A 15,911-nucleotide genomic window follows, 5' to 3' on the forward strand; every position below is an offset into this window, starting at 1 on the left:
CTGGGATGTAACTCAGTGGGGAAAGAGCTCACTTAGCATGCACGATGTGCTGGGTTTGGTCTCAAGCACCACAGAAACCAGATGTGATAGTCCATGCCTGTACCCTCTACACTTGAGAGGTGGAGACAGGAGGATGAAAAATTCAAGGTCATCTTGAGCTACATAGTAAGTTTCAGGCCAGCTCAGGCTATATAAAACCCCCATCTCACAATAAAAGTGAAACATAAAACAGAAACAACAGAAAGTGCTCCAACCCACATTTATCTGCTTCTTCCAACTCACACATTTCCTACCCCAGGGATGCTGATTGTAAAGCATTAGATGTTTGCATTCACCCTGGAGTCAACTGTAATTGGGACTTTTGCTCTGAGGTCCAGACGCTTGCCCTCTGCATCCTCATAGATCTGAGCCCCTAAGGTCTGCAGGGGGTGGGGCAGGAACATCGGGAGAATGATGCTTCATTACCCTCAGACAAAGGCTTGCAGCAGATTCCTCCTATGCATTCAGTGGCCTGTATAAGATTAGTGTATACAGCATGTTTAGAAGGCCCCATGCTATATCCCATTGATGGCCAGTGTCAAAGGCATGAATGCCTTTTGCTGAGGCAAGGGGAGCTCTCTGAAACTATATTTCCCCTTTTTAAAGCAAGAGTCCCAGCAAGGTTGTTGGAGGTGCCCTAAAGGTCTACAAGGCATTGTTGTCTGTCCCCTGAGCCATCTCTGGCTGGCTCTCTCCCCCTCCCTGGCTCCCTTCTGACTTGCCTGGGTTGCCCCTAGACCATGGGCTCAGGGGCCTCTAGCCAAAGCTGCTGACTCTGACCACAGCCTTTCTCTGGACTGTGTTCATTTGCATCAAGCTGCTGAGGGTGGAGGAGCTATATAGGCTCCAGGCCATTCACCAGAGGATTAGGCCTGGGCTGAGGGTGCAGCAGGAGAGGCCGCGGGGAAGGCCCGGTTCCACTGCTGGTCATCATGCCCTACCTGCTGCCGGGATTCTTCTGTGACCGAGTGATCCGAGAAAGGGATAGGAGAAATGGAGAGGGCACCGTCTCACAACCTCTCAAGTTTGAGGGGCAGGATTTTGTCGTTCTCAAACAACGTTGTCTGGCTCAGAAGTGCCTCTTTGAAGACCGTGTCTTCCCAGCCGGTGTGCAGGCCCTTGGCTCACATGAGCTGAGCCAGAAAGCCAAGATGAAGGCCATCACTTGGAAGAGGCCAAAGGTAGGGATAAAGGGGGCATGGAATCTGCACACAGATGTTGGGGAACAGGGAGTGAAATGGTCAGTGGTCAGAACCTGAGGCCATGGATTCACCCCGACTCTGAGCAAGTAGCTTAGTAAGGTGCTCCTTACCCATATGCCACAGCCCCTGGTACCTAACTTCTTACACTAGAAGCTAAGGATGTTGTTTTCTGTTCCTGAACTGCATGATGAGGTTTGGGATGACCGGTAGATCCCTGAGATTATAAATATTTAAGAGTGCCCATGCGTTGATTTAAATTTTCATAAGATTCAAAGGTAGAATCAGCTCCATGCTTCCTGAGAGCAGGAGTTTGGGGAGGGAGGAGAGAAGTGGTGAGGAGAACAGAGGCTTGAAGTTTCGGATCCACAGAAGAGGTGAAGAGGGAAGGAACAGGAGGCTGGAGATGAGGTTAAGCTTCTAGCCAAAGCTGGCTCATTAGCATGGTGTCAAGTCTGCTTAAACAGAAAAGTCCCCGCTGACTCTCCAGATGGTTGATCCAGGCTGCACTATCAAGGGGCAACCTAGGAGCCCCAGCATGGCAGGAGTAGGTCAAAGCATGTGGGCCAAAGCCCTTCTTCCTGCAAGGAGGCGTCTATAGCTGCAAGAGAGCCTGCTATATTTAGAGCTGGCAAGGAGTGTGTGTGTGTGTGTGTGTGTGTGTGTGTGTGTGTGTGTGTGTGAAAACCCAGAACATCTGCAAGGCAGATTCATAAGTGTATATGCAATTTTTTACTTAGTCAATTTTTTAATTTTAAATTAATTTTACAATTACAGGTTTACATAAAAACTGTAAAGATACACTAGGTTTCCATGTGTAGTCTCTCTTAACCGGGCTTTTTACTCTCTGCAGTTTTAGTTGACTTGTAGTCAACTGTGGTGCAAAAATATTAAATGAAAAATTCTTGAAATATTTCAGAAGTTTCAAATAACCTCCACTATTGTATATTGTTTTTAATTATTCTATTTTATTGTAGTATTAATCGTCTCTCATTGCCTGATTTATAAGTTAAACTATCCTCGATGTGTGTATAGGAAGGAGTCTACCGATCTATGTGGGCATTGGTCCTAGCCACGGTTTCAGATTTCTGGAGGTCTTGGGTTATACCCCACAAGTAAGGAGAGCTGCTGCACCTCAGTCCAGTATTCCTAGTTATATGACTATCGGTAACCAAGATTGATATGCTATTGAAAACAAAGTCCACATTTTATTTCCATAGGGCTCGTCCACTGTCTCTTTATGTTCCAAGGCTCCTCCCTTGTATTTACTTATGTGTCATGTGTCCTAAGCCTCCCCGCTCAGGTTTTCCTTGTTTCTGAAGAGCTGCACACTTTCACAGAGCACTAGTCAGATATTTATAAAAACACCTCTCAGTTGGCATTTGTACCTGCTTTTCTTCTGAGTAGACTGAATTTATGGATTTTTAAATACATACTTTTTTATTTTTATTTTTATTTTAAATATCAGAGTGTTTAAGTACCTGGGTATGCCACATGCAGTACTCCTGGTGGCCAGTAGAGGGCACTGGAGCCCTTATAACTGGAGCTACAGACCATTGGAAGTTAGGGTCCTCTGCAAAGGCAGCAAGTACTCAACAAAGGCTGAACCATCTTTCCAGCCCTGGGATTATGTGTTTTGAGGAGGCTGAACACAAACAGAGGTCAAGTACCTCTTAGCACAGCACACATTGAGGGCACAGACTGTAAACATGACTCATCACTGCTTAAGTTGATTACTTTGATATGTTCCACTGCCTTGGGTGCAGAGTGTCTTAAAATTCTGCATGAGAGGTCTGTGTTCTCTTCATGTGTGTCTCTGTGTAGCCATTTATACCAATACAGACTTGTGAATATTCATTGCCCATTATCCCAGCTATAGTCAATGGAAATTCCCGTATCTGTGTAACACATCCCTAGGTAGGTTTGTGTTTGTTTGTTTGTTTGTTTGTTTTGGGGGCTTGGAGGATTTGTTTTGTTTTGTTTTCAAATATACTTGAGAACATTCTGATTTTGAATCATACAGAATGCTCCAGGTTCACCTGATATAATTCCTCCTCCAGTCTTAGAATCAGCCATACTGTAGACAGTGTGTGCGCACCAGTCTTGTATCAGAAATGCGAAAATGAGAGCCAAAGAGCTCACTTGGTCAGTGTAGTGCCTGATGTACAAACACAGTGAGCTGAGATCAATTCCCAGACTTCATTTAACAGCCTCACATGGTAGCATATACTTGTAATCCCAGTACTGGGAAGCAGAAACAGGCAGGTTCCTGAGACTGGCCAGCTTAGTCTACTCTGTGAGCTCCAGGTTAGTAAGAGAACCTGCCTCAGAAAGACAAAACAAAACAAACAAAGAGGGAGAACAGTAGAGGCATGACACCCAAGGCTGACCTCCAGCCTTCACGTGCACGCACACATAAAAGATGGGTTTTGTTATGACATTATATGTGTGTGTGGGGGGGGTATTGTGTGGTTGTTAATATATTTTAAGGATTTATTTATGTATACTGTATTCTGTCTGCATGTATATCGGCATGCCAGAAGAGGGCACCAGATCTCATTATAAAATAGTTGTAAGTCACCAGGTGGTTGCTAGGAATTGAACTCAGGACCTCTGGAAGAGCCCCTAGTACTCTTAACCACCAAGCCATCTTTCCAGCCCCAGGCTTTAAATTTTTGTTATTACATTTATTCATTACTTATTTGCTTATCCCTGTGCCTTTGAAAGAAGGTTTTGTTGCATTCTAAATCCTTGTCTCCGTGGAGCCCTGGCTGACCTGGAACTCACTTTGTAGACCAGACTGGTCTTAAACTCACAGAGATCTGTCTGTCTCTGACTCCCAAGATCCTTTTGCTGGGATCCTCCTTTTGCTGGGATCAAAAGGCATGTGCCACCACGCCCAGCTCCATTTAGATCTCAAGTGCATTGTCCCAGTCTTCTGGCATAAGTCATTGCTATTGCAAAGCCTGGTGATAATCTGCATGTTCCCCTCAGGAGTCCCTTGGCTTTTTTCCTGCATACCCAAAGAAATATGTTTCTTTTGCTTTAAATCCATCGATGATCTAGAATATCATGTTCATGTTCATGTTGGCCATGCTGGCTTGCTGTTCTTAGTATCCTACTAGCTCCTTCAGCACACAGTCACAAGCCTGTGATTTGGGGAGAGTGTTTTTGAGTTCCACTGTTTGTTAGTTCCTTTTCTTTGTTCATTTTCTTCAGAATTAGCTGTTGTTAGTCTACTGGTATTGCTTCCAGGTGTTTGGTATTTGGGTGGTGCTGGGATTTAACCCAGGGTTTTGTACACTCCAGGTAGGTGCTCTAAAGCAGATCCACGTCCCCAGTCCTTGCCTCTCTTAATGCACAGAAATAGGAAAACAAAAATAAACTACTAATAAATTTAATTTAACTTTGCAAGATTATTACTTCAATTATTTTTTAAAAAGATATTATATTTACTTACTAGAAATATATGAGAACACTGTAGATGTCTTCAGATACACCAGAAGAGGGCATCAAATCCCATTATAGATGGTTGTGAGCCACCACGTGGTTACTGGTAATTGAACTCAGGACCTCTAGAAGAACAGTCAGTGCTCTTAACCTCTGAGCCATCTCTCCAGCCCACTTCAGTGATTTTTAAGAGAAATTTGGGCCGGGCTGTGGTGACGCACACCTTTAATCCCAGCACTTGGGAGGCAGACACAAGTGATTTCTGAGTTTGAGGCCAGCCTGGTCTACAGAGTGAGTTCCAGGACAGCCAGGGCTATACAGAGAAACCCTATCTCAAAAAAACCAAAGAGAGACAGAGAGAAAGAGAGAGAGAGAATACGAATATGGTTGCTGCAGGCTTACAGGTGGTTGTAACCTAGGAACAGAACTGTTCTAGGAACTGAACGTCATTCCTCTGCAAGAGCAGCAAATGCTTTGAATTACTAAGTTACCTCTCCAGCCCCTACTTTATAATATATATATATATATATTACATATATATATGTGTGTGTGTGTTCTTTTATACTAGAAAAACCCCTTAGTTCTTAATGATAATAATTAAAGTTCTTACTTGTTTTATCACGTATATAATGTGTCAAAGTTCTGAAATAATGTTAGTATCCTTGTCTTTTTTTAATGTGGTTTTATGTAGCCTAAGCTTTGTTTTCTGAGGATCTTGTGTGTATCTTGGACTTCTCCTGCCTCTGCCTGCTGAGCCCGGGATCACAGGTCTCCAGCACCATACTGGTTTACGCAACACTGAGGATTGAACCCAGAGCTTTGTGCTAATGGGACAAGCACTCTACCAGCCTAATTCATATTTCTTTATGGTTTTAGGTTTTGTCCTCAGGATAGATTTCCAGATAGATAAATAACCAAAATTTGTACTTAAAGTCACTTGAAATAACTCTATGTGTGAGTGTGTTTCTGTCATATCAGCTTGTTAGATACTTAGGCCCCATTTTCTTTGTTTGGTTTCAGCTTTTACAGACTGCTTTTTAAATGTGTTTTTCCTTTAATTCTACCTTTCAATTATGGAAAACATTCTATGGGTTTTCTGTCAAAACTACTTCTAAACAGTTATACTCCAAGTTTCTCCCATGCTCCACCCTCCCACCAAGAGAGCACTTCAGACACCCATGTTGCTGGCTTACTCCCCGCTGCCTTTAGCTACATTACACCAGGACAGCTGCGGTATGACATGGATGTGCCTTTCTATGTAGTAGGACAGAGTGTGGGGCTGAGTTCATATCACTTGGGGGAGTTGTGTAATTGTGAGGAAGAAGAAAGACAGAAAGAGACAGAAAGACAGAGAACATGTCTTAATTAGGGTTTCTATTGCTGTGATGACACCATGACCAAGGCAACTTGGGAAGAAAAGTGTTTATTTCAGCTTACACTTCCAGATAATGGTTCATCACTGAGGGAAGTCAGGGCGGAAACTCAAACAGAGCAGGAACCTGGAGGCAGAAGTTGATACAGAGACCATGGAGAGGTGCTGCTTACTGGCTTGCTTTTCATGGCTTGCTCAGCCTGCTTTCTTACAAAACCCAGTAATGGCCCAGGGATGGCCCCACCCATGACGCTCCAGGCCCTCCCCCATCAGTCACTAATTATGAGCATGCCCTATAGCTACATCTTCTGGAGGCATTTTCTCCGTTGAGGCTCCCTTCTTTCAGATAACTCTAGCTACGTCAAGCTGACATAAAACTAGGCAACACAGAACACTTCGCGGGAATAACAAGGTTTCTTGAAGCTGTGAAGAACAACATTAAAATCAAAACACTGAATCTTTAATTAGTTTAAAAGTTAAAAAGGAAATTAAAGCAAAGCAGACACTGAATAAAATCAAGAGCGCCATCTGTTGGCTGCTGTTATGCTGGGCATGACCTAGTCCATAGGCTTCGAAACTGCAGCAGCCACCATTGCTGCTGCTGGTGTATTTGCTCCTTCCAACAAACTGGGAGGGGCAGGTGAGGCTCTCACGGGATTTACTGTCTGCTTCCCCAACGGCCGAGGCCTATGGACCCTGGGACATAGGCTGACTCTAAATATTTATGTCCGGAATTCTAAAAAGGGAAGATCATTTTCTTTGTCCTCTTCCTTTTCCTCCTCCTCTCCCTCCTTTTCCTCTTCCTCCTTTTCTTCCTCCTCTTCCTCCTTCTCTCCTCCTCTTTTTCCTCCTCCTTCTCTCCTCCTCTTTTTTCTCCTCCTCTTCTTTCTCCTCCTCTTTCTCCTCCTCCTCTTCTCCTAGCATCCTTTCTCCTGGTTTAGAAAAAGCAAAGCCATAGTTCCGCTCTCACATTGCCCCCCCCCCCCAGTACACTACAGTACAGTAGTATGTATCTCAAGATACATACTACTCAGTACATGGTGTATTGAGAAGAGGGGACAGCTTTGAGGCACTCTCTCACCCTCTCTGACCCTCAGTTGTTTATTGTTTGTTTTGAGAGCGTCTCCCTATGAAGCCCAGGCTGATCTTGAACTAACCATGTTCCTGCCTGAGCTCTTCCAGTGCTGAAATTAGAGATGTGCACCAATACACCAACTGCCGAGCTTCAGCTTTCTGGTTTGAGGAGTGCTAGTACTCCACTCAGGGATGGCTTGGAGGCCGGGGGAGGGGACAGTGAGTGTAAAGCCACTAGTCCCAGTGCAGTGCAGTATAGTGCAGTGCAGTGTACTGCAGTACAGTGCGGGCAGGGCAGTGCAGTACAGTGCAGGACAGGGTAGTACAGTACAGTCAGTACAGCACAGTGCAGTATAGTACAGGGCAGGGCAGTACAGTGCAGTGCTGTGCAGTACAGTACAATGCAGGGCAGGGCAGTGTAGTGCAATGTAGTACAGTGTAGCACAGTGCAGTACAGTGCAGAGCAAGGCAGTGTAGTACAGTGAAGTGCTGTGCTGTGTAGTACAGTATAGTGCAGTACAGTGCAGGACAGTATAGTACAGTGCAGTACAGTATAGTGCAGTACAATACAGTGCTGTACAGTTCAGTACAGTGCAGGGCAGTATAGTACAGTGCAGTACAGTATAGTGCAGTACAATGCAGTGCTGTACAGTTCAGTACAGGGCAGTATAGTACAGTACAGTGCTGTGTAGTACAGTATAGTACAGTACAGGGCAGGGCAGTGTAGTACAGTGTAGTATAGTGCAGTACAGTTCAGGGCAGGGCAGTGTAGTACAGTGCAGTGCTATGTAGTACAGTATAGTGCAGTACAGCACAGGGCAGGGCAGTGTGGTACAGTGCAGTGCTGAGCAGTACAGTGCAGAGCAAGGCAGTGTAGTGCAGTGCAGTGCTGAGCAGTACAGTGCAGTTTAGTGCAGGGCAGGGCAGTGTAGTACAGTGCAGTGCTGTGTTGTGCAGTACAGTGCAGTACAGTATAGTGCAGGACAGTGTAGTACAGTATAGTACAGTGTAGTGCAGTACAGTGCAGCACAGTTCAGAGCAAGGCAGTGTAGTGCAGTGCAGTACAGTACAGTACAGTCCCAGAACTCCTACAATTATTAACATTACCTGGTTGTTTCCTTTTTGTTTCACAGGAAATTTGTGAGAATCCCCGATTTATCATTGGTGGAGCCAACAGGACTGACATCTGCCAAGGAGATCTAGGTAGGAAAACTCCCACCACCATGTCCTGCCAGATGACCCAGGGCTAGTTAACCAGAGAGATCTCTATTCAGGATGTGAGGGGATAAATTCTGGTTTTTCTTTTAGTGCATCTCCTAATATTTATTTATTTATTTAATATGTGTGTGTGCACGCATGCACATACATACCATAGCATATACTTGTGAAGGTCAGAGGGCAGCTTGTGGGGGTCAGTTTTTTTCTTCTTCCCTGTGGGATCTGGAGGTCAGACTCAGGTCATCAGATCAGGCATCTCTACACTAAAGGAAGTCTTTTGACAGAGGCGGTGTTTGCCATGTAGAGGAGAGGCCAAGGTTCTGTCAGCTTGGGTTTTATCAGCTTGTCGGCTTGGCTGATCCACTTCCCTTCCTCTCCTTCCACGTTTTGTTCTGGAAGCATTCTCCCTGGGCAGGCTGTAGGCAACTCTGTGAAGAGAAACTGGAGAGAACATTAAAAGACTCTTTAAAACTTGACCCCAAAAGGCAGGAACAACTGAAAAATGCTGCTTTCTTTGTTCTAGAAAGAGAAGGTGAGAACACCTTGGGTACGGTGGGTTCTGGTACCCGAGGAACACTGCCTGGAAAGTATGGGCAAACAAAGCCCTGACCCCTTCAAACCAATACACTGCTTCTGAGCTGACTCAAGTGAGGGAGATAGCTGGTTTGGGCAGTTGTCAGCCTCTCTCCCCACCAACAAGCTAGTGTGGCAGCTAGCTTGTGCTCCCAGTAGATAGCTATGGGGCTGTCAGGGTACCAGGTATGTTCCTTTGCCAGCCTTAGTCCTCTGTGTAGAATGGTTCTGCAGCAGCTAGCTGCCCAACAGCCCTGCCTTCTGACACACATCTGCTTAGCTGATGGTTCTCTGATATAGTTTTCCTTGATGCCAGAGGAAAAATGGGCTCACCCTACAAAGACAGAGGACAGCCATAGTTACCACTGCTGTTTCCACTGAGATCATAGACGGAAGTGTTTTGTAAAAGTGGGGATCAGTTGATCTTAGGAAAGCATCTAGTCCTGAGAGAATGAGTTACCCTGTCCCTCGTGCTGTTGAGAAGCTCCTGTCCCTGTCAGTCTCCTGGCCTGGGCTCTCATGCAGTTGAGGACAGAGCAGAAGTAGGGCAGTAGGCACTAATTCATGAGCATCCTGAGTCATTAGCTATGGGGAGCTTCTGGCTGGGGCTGGGCAGGCTCTTCCCAGAAAGGGAAAGCCCCTATCTGACTACCCAGGTCTGTGTTTGCCTGCAGGAGACTGCTGGTTTCTTGCAGCCATCGCCTGCCTGACCCTGAATGAGCGGCTGCTTTTCCGAGTTATACCACATGATCAAAGTTTCACTGAAAACTACGCTGGAATCTTCCACTTCCAGGTAAGGAAATGGGAATGTGCTTGAGACAGCAGCCATGCCTCAGTTAGCACAGTAAAGATATCCTCAGAGACAGCACCAGAATGCCCTGTGTTGCATTAAGGAATGAAAACAAGGTGACCTTCTCTTGTCTGTCTGGTGTGTGTGAGAGAGAGACAGAGAGACAGAGAGACAGAGACAGAGACAGAGAGACAGAGAGACAGAGACAGAGAGACAGAAAGAGAGAAGAAAGACAGAGAAAGAGACAGAGAGACAGAGAGATCTTTCTGTCCTTGTTGCCTGTGTATGGTATCTAATGTATATATGTGTTTGCTGTCACATCTGTGTCTATTCTCATCTGTCTGTGTCATATGTCTGTTGCCTAGTTGTGTGTGTGTGTGTGTGTGTGTGTGTGTGTGTGTGTGTGAATCTGTGCCTGCCTCTAACAGAGGGCTTTGGTTTGTATTCATTGAACAGCTCAGAAATTCTTTGCAGTAACCTTGAACAGAGTTTTATAAGTCACTTTACTGACCCCAAGTCACCCAGAACATGGCTCAAAAACACAAAACTATAGACCATATTATCAGCTTACATCCACATGTCTCTTCCAACTTGGGGTATTTGTTGCTTACAGTTGCTTCCAACCTCTTGGCTGTTTTCAGTAAATTATTGCCACAACATGCATAATCTTGGGTCATGACCAGGGCAGAGCACATAATTCAAGATTAAAGCTGTGCATTTAGCTTAGGCTGATTACGTGGGAAATCAAAAGCATAATGAGGTTGGTTACACTGTTCTCTGAAAGGCCCATTAAGCTTCAACAGGCTGAGTGCAGAGAAACCAGCAGGCTAAGTGCAGTGTCCCAAGTGACCTCAAGGCATATTAACTTGGCTGCAAGGTCCGGAAAATGTTCAGTCTCTCCCGAATCAAGAGATATTTTCAGACAAGTATAGCACCACACAGTCTACCCACTCCTGGTCTCCTAGCCTTGACTTCCCAGTTGGCTCAGGAAAGGTTCCACATACCTCCTAACCTGTGGACAATGACCCCTTTACAGCTATAAGCTTGTAAAGAAGCAGGTGTTTATCTGTGCCCCCTGTCTTACATACTTTCATGGTGCCCAAAAAAGGAGGGAGAAAGGCATCCTGGCTGCTGGCTTGTGTATCTATTTTTGCCCTCCAGTTGGCTGCTGCTATGTTATTGCCTTCAGCCCCCTCAAATAGGTTTAAAAAACAAAACATTATTTATTTATTTATTTTATGCTTATGAGTACACTATAGCAGATACACCAGAAGAGGGTGTCAGTTCCCATTACAGATGGTTGTGAGCCACCATGTGGTTGCTGGGAATTGAACTCAGGACCTCTGGAAGGGCAGTCAGTGCTCTTAACTGCTGAGCCATCTCTCCAGCCCTCAAACAGGTTCTTAAGATGCTCAGTCTGAAAATGTCGCTTTTTTTTTTTCTGGGATCCCTGGTTCATGAACTGTAGCTCCTGTACCCTGTACCCTTGACAGAGGGGTCTACTTACCTTTCTACTGCTATCACTTACCTTTCTAGGTCTTGCAAGAAAATTCTAGTCTTCTGGGCATTTAGTGCCTAGTTTGACTCAGCCCTGAAATTATTGGTTCTAGAATTAATTTATCCACTAGAATTTTTCTGGGCACTGATCATCTTGGTTCAGAGACAAATTCTGGGCTGGACCAGAACAGATCTGAAACCTGAATGTGGGGAACTTCCTGTGGTTCTGAGCAGTGTGCCTCTGGCCCTAAAGACTCATAGTGTCCAGGAGGACTGAAACTGACTAGCTGACGTCCCACTAGTGGTACCTCAGCATGCTCACATTCATCCTCCTTTTCCATTTTAGTCCTACATTTTGTCATCAAGAAATAAATAAATAGTTGGGTGTGGTAGCACAGACCTATAATGCCAGCACTCAGGAGGTGGAGGCAGGAAAATCATGATAAGTTCAAGGCCAGCCTGGGTACCTAATAAAAACAAGTTGTTTATCTGTGCCCCCTGTCTTCACTTACTGTGCCCCAGAAAGGGAGGGAGGAAGGCATCCTGCCTGCTGACCTGCTGGCCAAAAACAATAGAAAAGAAGGGAAGAGGGGAGGGGAGGGGAGGAAAGAAGAGAAAGGGATAAAGAGAAATACTTAAGTTAGCACAGCAACTTTCCTTAATATCATGAGTTCTCAATTCTGGGCACACACTGGAATCACTTGGGATACACCAACATACTTATAACCAGATCTGTTCCCAGACCTATGGGGAAGGGAGAAAAGTCTTCAGCTCTAAGATATTCACAGAGGACTTGCTGTGCCCAGAACTGGGCTGGGCTTTTGGTGGACACTAAGGAATATGCAGTTTCCTGTCCTGCAGAAGCTCATGGCCTAGTTAGAGATAGATTTTCACAGTCGGAAGCCAGACTAGAATGCACAGGCTTCAGGATGCAAAGCCCAGAAAATGATAGGGTTTTGGCTCAGAGCCCTATAGGATGTGGGATCAGGTAAGGCAGTCCACAAGTGTGACTGTGCTTACTTTTTGCAGTTCTGGCGCTATGGAGACTGGGTAGATGTGGTTATTGACGACTGTCTGCCAACATACAACAATCAGCTGGTTTTCACCAAATCCAACCACCGCAATGAGTTCTGGAGTGCTCTACTGGAGAAGGCTTATGCCAAGTAAGGCAACATTTAGGATGGGAGACAGGACTACAGGTGGGGATATGGATTTCAAGATTCAGCCAAAGTCTTCCTCAAGTTGGGCTAGGCATGTGTATACATGCCCATGTGGATTGTGGGAGTTCAGTCAAGACCCCCAGTCAGCCTGAGATCAGGTCCAGGTAGTATGAGCCCTATTTGAAAAAACAGAAAAGTGAAAAAGATGTGTGCAGTAAATCTTCAGCTTTCTACAGCCAGCTCTTTGATCCTGCCTTCCTAACGGTGTTTCAAGTCTTGGATCAGCTCACTGCATCTCGGGAGTTCAGCTCCTAGGATCTTACTTGCTTAAAAGCATATACTTGATGCATGTTTGTGAGGCCAAGTTGGCTCTTACCTTGGGCATCCACCACTAGATTTAGATAGTGGAAGAGAGCTGTGGGGAATAGAGACAGTGGGTGACAATGTTTCTGGCCCTCTGTGGCCTCGTGTTAGCTCAGCTAATCATACTTCCTGGAACTCCTAGACTCCAGGTTGGCTTTTGTCCTCTCTCCCAGGCTCCATGGTTCCTATGAAGCTCTGAAAGGTGGGAACACCACAGAAGCCATGGAGGACTTCACAGGAGGGGTGACAGAATTTTTTGAGATCAAGGATGCTCCGAGTGACATGTATAAGATCATGAGGAAAGCTATCGAGAGAGGCTCCCTTATGGGCTGCTCCATTGACGTAAGTGTGATTCCAGGAAAGCCTTTCGCTCAGCTAACAACACACAGCTTCCTCCTGAGATGGGGTGGATGCTTGAAAAGCAAGAGTCATTTCGGTGAGATGGTTCACTGATAAAGACACTTGCTACTAAACCTGAGGACCTAAGTTCGATCCTTGGGCTCTACATGGTAGAAAAGCAATAGACTCCCAAAACTTGTTGTCTGACTTCTGCATGCACTTCCTCCCCACATTAAATAAACAAATGTTTCTTAAAAAAAATAATAAAAGAAAGAAACTACCAGTAAATCCAGTAATTTAAAAGTTGAAGCCAGCCTGGTTTGCATAGTGAGATCCTGCTTTTAAAAGCAAAGAACACAGATGATTGTTGACTTTAAAATTGACAGTTTTTCAGTGGAAATGTATTCCTGAGGATGGGGTGCTTCCCAAGAAAAAGACTGAGCAATAACATTACAAACCCTATGATTCTGGTAGAATAGATCCAGAGGCCCCACTGATAGGCCTCTTGACCAGACTGCTCAGTACATGCATGCCCGCAAGCCGACCACATCGCTGGTGTGGATCTTGGCCCTTAGAAAGCTCCCTACTCACTGAGCTTTGGCATCACTGCAGGCCTTGGGCTCTGGGCTGCTGTCTGGATGATCTCTCTGACCCCATCTCAGGGTATCAAGATCATATGAACTGAGACAGGAGCAAGGAGAGGACCCACCGTGGCCTGGTTTCCTCAAGAGCTGCTTTGGGAATAGTAGTCTGGGGTAGGGCAAGCCACCTCCTGCCTCTTTCTCTCCCAGCACTCACTCCCTGTGGGTAGGAAGGCTTGGTTGTCACCACACGGGAGAACTCTACTGTCCTATCACTGTCCTGCATCTTTGCTATATTTGCTCCCTGTTGATGTCTCTCTCCTCTTTTGCTTTGCGTGTCACTCCCCCTTTCTGTGCCCTTCCTTTCCCACCCTCCTTTGTTCGCTCTCTTTCCCTTTCCTGGATTCTCCACTTTCCTTCCCATTGGGCCCCAGGATGGCACGAACATGACTTACGGAACCTCTCCTTCTGGTCTGAACATGGGGGAGTTGATTGCACGGATGGTGAGGAATATGGATAACTCGCTGCTCAGAGACTCAGACCTGGACCCCAGGGGCTCAGATGACAGACCATCACGGGTGTGTACATCTCCAAATGTTGAGACTGACTAGCACCCCAGATCTGCATGGCCCATCCTTCTGAAGTCGACTCCCCAGATTAGTCAGTGCCAACAGAACAGATTCCCTCCCTTTTGATAACCCTCCTATAAGGAACACAGGGCTATAGTGTTCGCCTCCTCCTGCTAGGAAGGCACATGTTCTTACTGAAGGACCGAGCCATACAAACAAACACAGAGGAAAATTTAGCTTATGTTTTCCCATCTAAAGATAACTGCCCAGCACTTGGTATATGGTCCATCTGAGCACATGCTTAAATTATATTTTTGTTTTTAAAATTGTATCTTAGTATATGTTACATCTTTGCCGCCTGCTTTTGTTGTTGAGGTTCATATTTTAAAAATGCAATGAAGTATTCTTTTACATCATTTTAGTAGCTGTACAATATTCTAATGTGCAAATATATTACAATTTACTTCCTAACACTCTGTTATTGAGAAGTTAGAGGGCTTTTTTTTTCTAGTCAGTTTTTCAAAAGTGCTATAATAAGCATAAAGACAGTATACACCCACAATAGCTTCCGTAGGACAGTCTCAAAAGTAAAGCTGTGTATCAAAATGACAGGCTGTGAAGAGCCAAAAGCCATCTTAGGCAGCCTCTGAGATATAGGTGAGCAGACCAGTGGGTGCCCTGCCCTAATTTCAAATGGATGAAATCTAAGAGACTAAGATGAAAAAAGTTCCAGACTCACCTACACCTGTCACCCTGGAGAAGGCTTCAGGAATTTACACCCACATGGCTCCCAGAAGCTCCCCAAAAGCTGTTGTTACTAGGCCAGCTGATGCTGGGATGCCTGTCCAGGGCTCTGAAGGCCTTGGTGATCTATCCTTGTGCCGAAGCACCCTCAAGAACTAGAACTTGAACATCTCTGGGACAGCTGTCCCTGCAAGCAGGCAGTCACATCACAGCAGGGAACCACCCAGTATTCCCAGCATTGGGAGCAGGGACAGAGTTTTCTTGACTTTCATGTTCTAAGTAAGTGTGAGGGAGGTGAGGTGATAGCAAGAGAACTCCCTTTTCTCAAATCCTTCTTTGGGGAATAGTCAACTCTAGATGGGCTCAGAGGGAGGCACAAATCCCAGATGTGCCCTCTCCTCTGCTGAGGGTCTAGACGGGAGGGGCAAATTCTTTTCCTCACCTCCTACTCCAGGACTCACCTTGCTTTCTGGCCATCAGGGCAGCAAGATCAGCTAGGAGGACTAGAGCAGCATCTTTCTGTTGCTCTTGAAAACCAGTGAGGGTCTGATCCTGGCCACAAGGCATAGGGTCAAGGAAGCGAGTCATTCTTAGACTGAGATAACTCAGAAATGGGCCAGTATGAACCCTTGTCTCCAAACAGCAGAAGTTCTGCCCTCCCTCCCTCCCTCCTGACAGACGGTCTGGTTATTACTCTACAGACAATCGTTCCAGTGCAGTATGAAACGAGAATGGCCTGTGGGCTGGTGAAAGGGCATGCCTATTCAGTCACTGGGCTGGAGGAGGTGAGTCTGCTGGAGCTTGCTGGGGCCTGGAACTCCCTAAGCTGACCTGCTAAAGTCAGGACTTAACTTTCTGTGCCTCTTTCACCACCCAGAGAACTTACTAGTCAGGTCCAAGCTGGGTTTCTGAGGGTGGTAGGGATCTATGGGACCTACTTGAG

The 15,911-nt window shown here is 45.7% G+C and overlaps 1 protein-coding gene across 3 annotated transcripts in view; it reads left to right on the forward strand.

The window, feature by feature from the left end:
- The window catches only part of Capn3 (calpain 3), a 49,059-nt gene that overhangs the window by 14,558 nt on the left and 18,590 nt on the right, over positions 1 to 15,911 (forward strand). For all 3 annotated transcript variants that reach the window (XM_076929556.1, XM_076929557.1, XM_034494068.3), the window contains 6 exons: positions 8,268 to 8,337; positions 9,600 to 9,718; positions 12,242 to 12,375; positions 12,909 to 13,077; positions 14,090 to 14,233; positions 15,670 to 15,753. In XM_076929556.1, the coding sequence (XP_076785671.1) occupies positions 8,268 to 8,337; positions 9,600 to 9,718; positions 12,242 to 12,375; positions 12,909 to 13,077; positions 14,090 to 14,233; positions 15,670 to 15,753 (720 nt within the window). The remainder of the gene's footprint in view (positions 1 to 8,267; positions 8,338 to 9,599; positions 9,719 to 12,241; positions 12,376 to 12,908; positions 13,078 to 14,089; positions 14,234 to 15,669; positions 15,754 to 15,911) is intronic.

The sequence above is a fragment of the Arvicanthis niloticus genome, chromosome 2 (genome assembly GCF_011762505.2).
Source record: "Arvicanthis niloticus isolate mArvNil1 chromosome 2, mArvNil1.pat.X, whole genome shotgun sequence".
NCBI classification, from domain to species: domain Eukaryota; kingdom Metazoa; phylum Chordata; class Mammalia; order Rodentia; family Muridae; genus Arvicanthis; species Arvicanthis niloticus.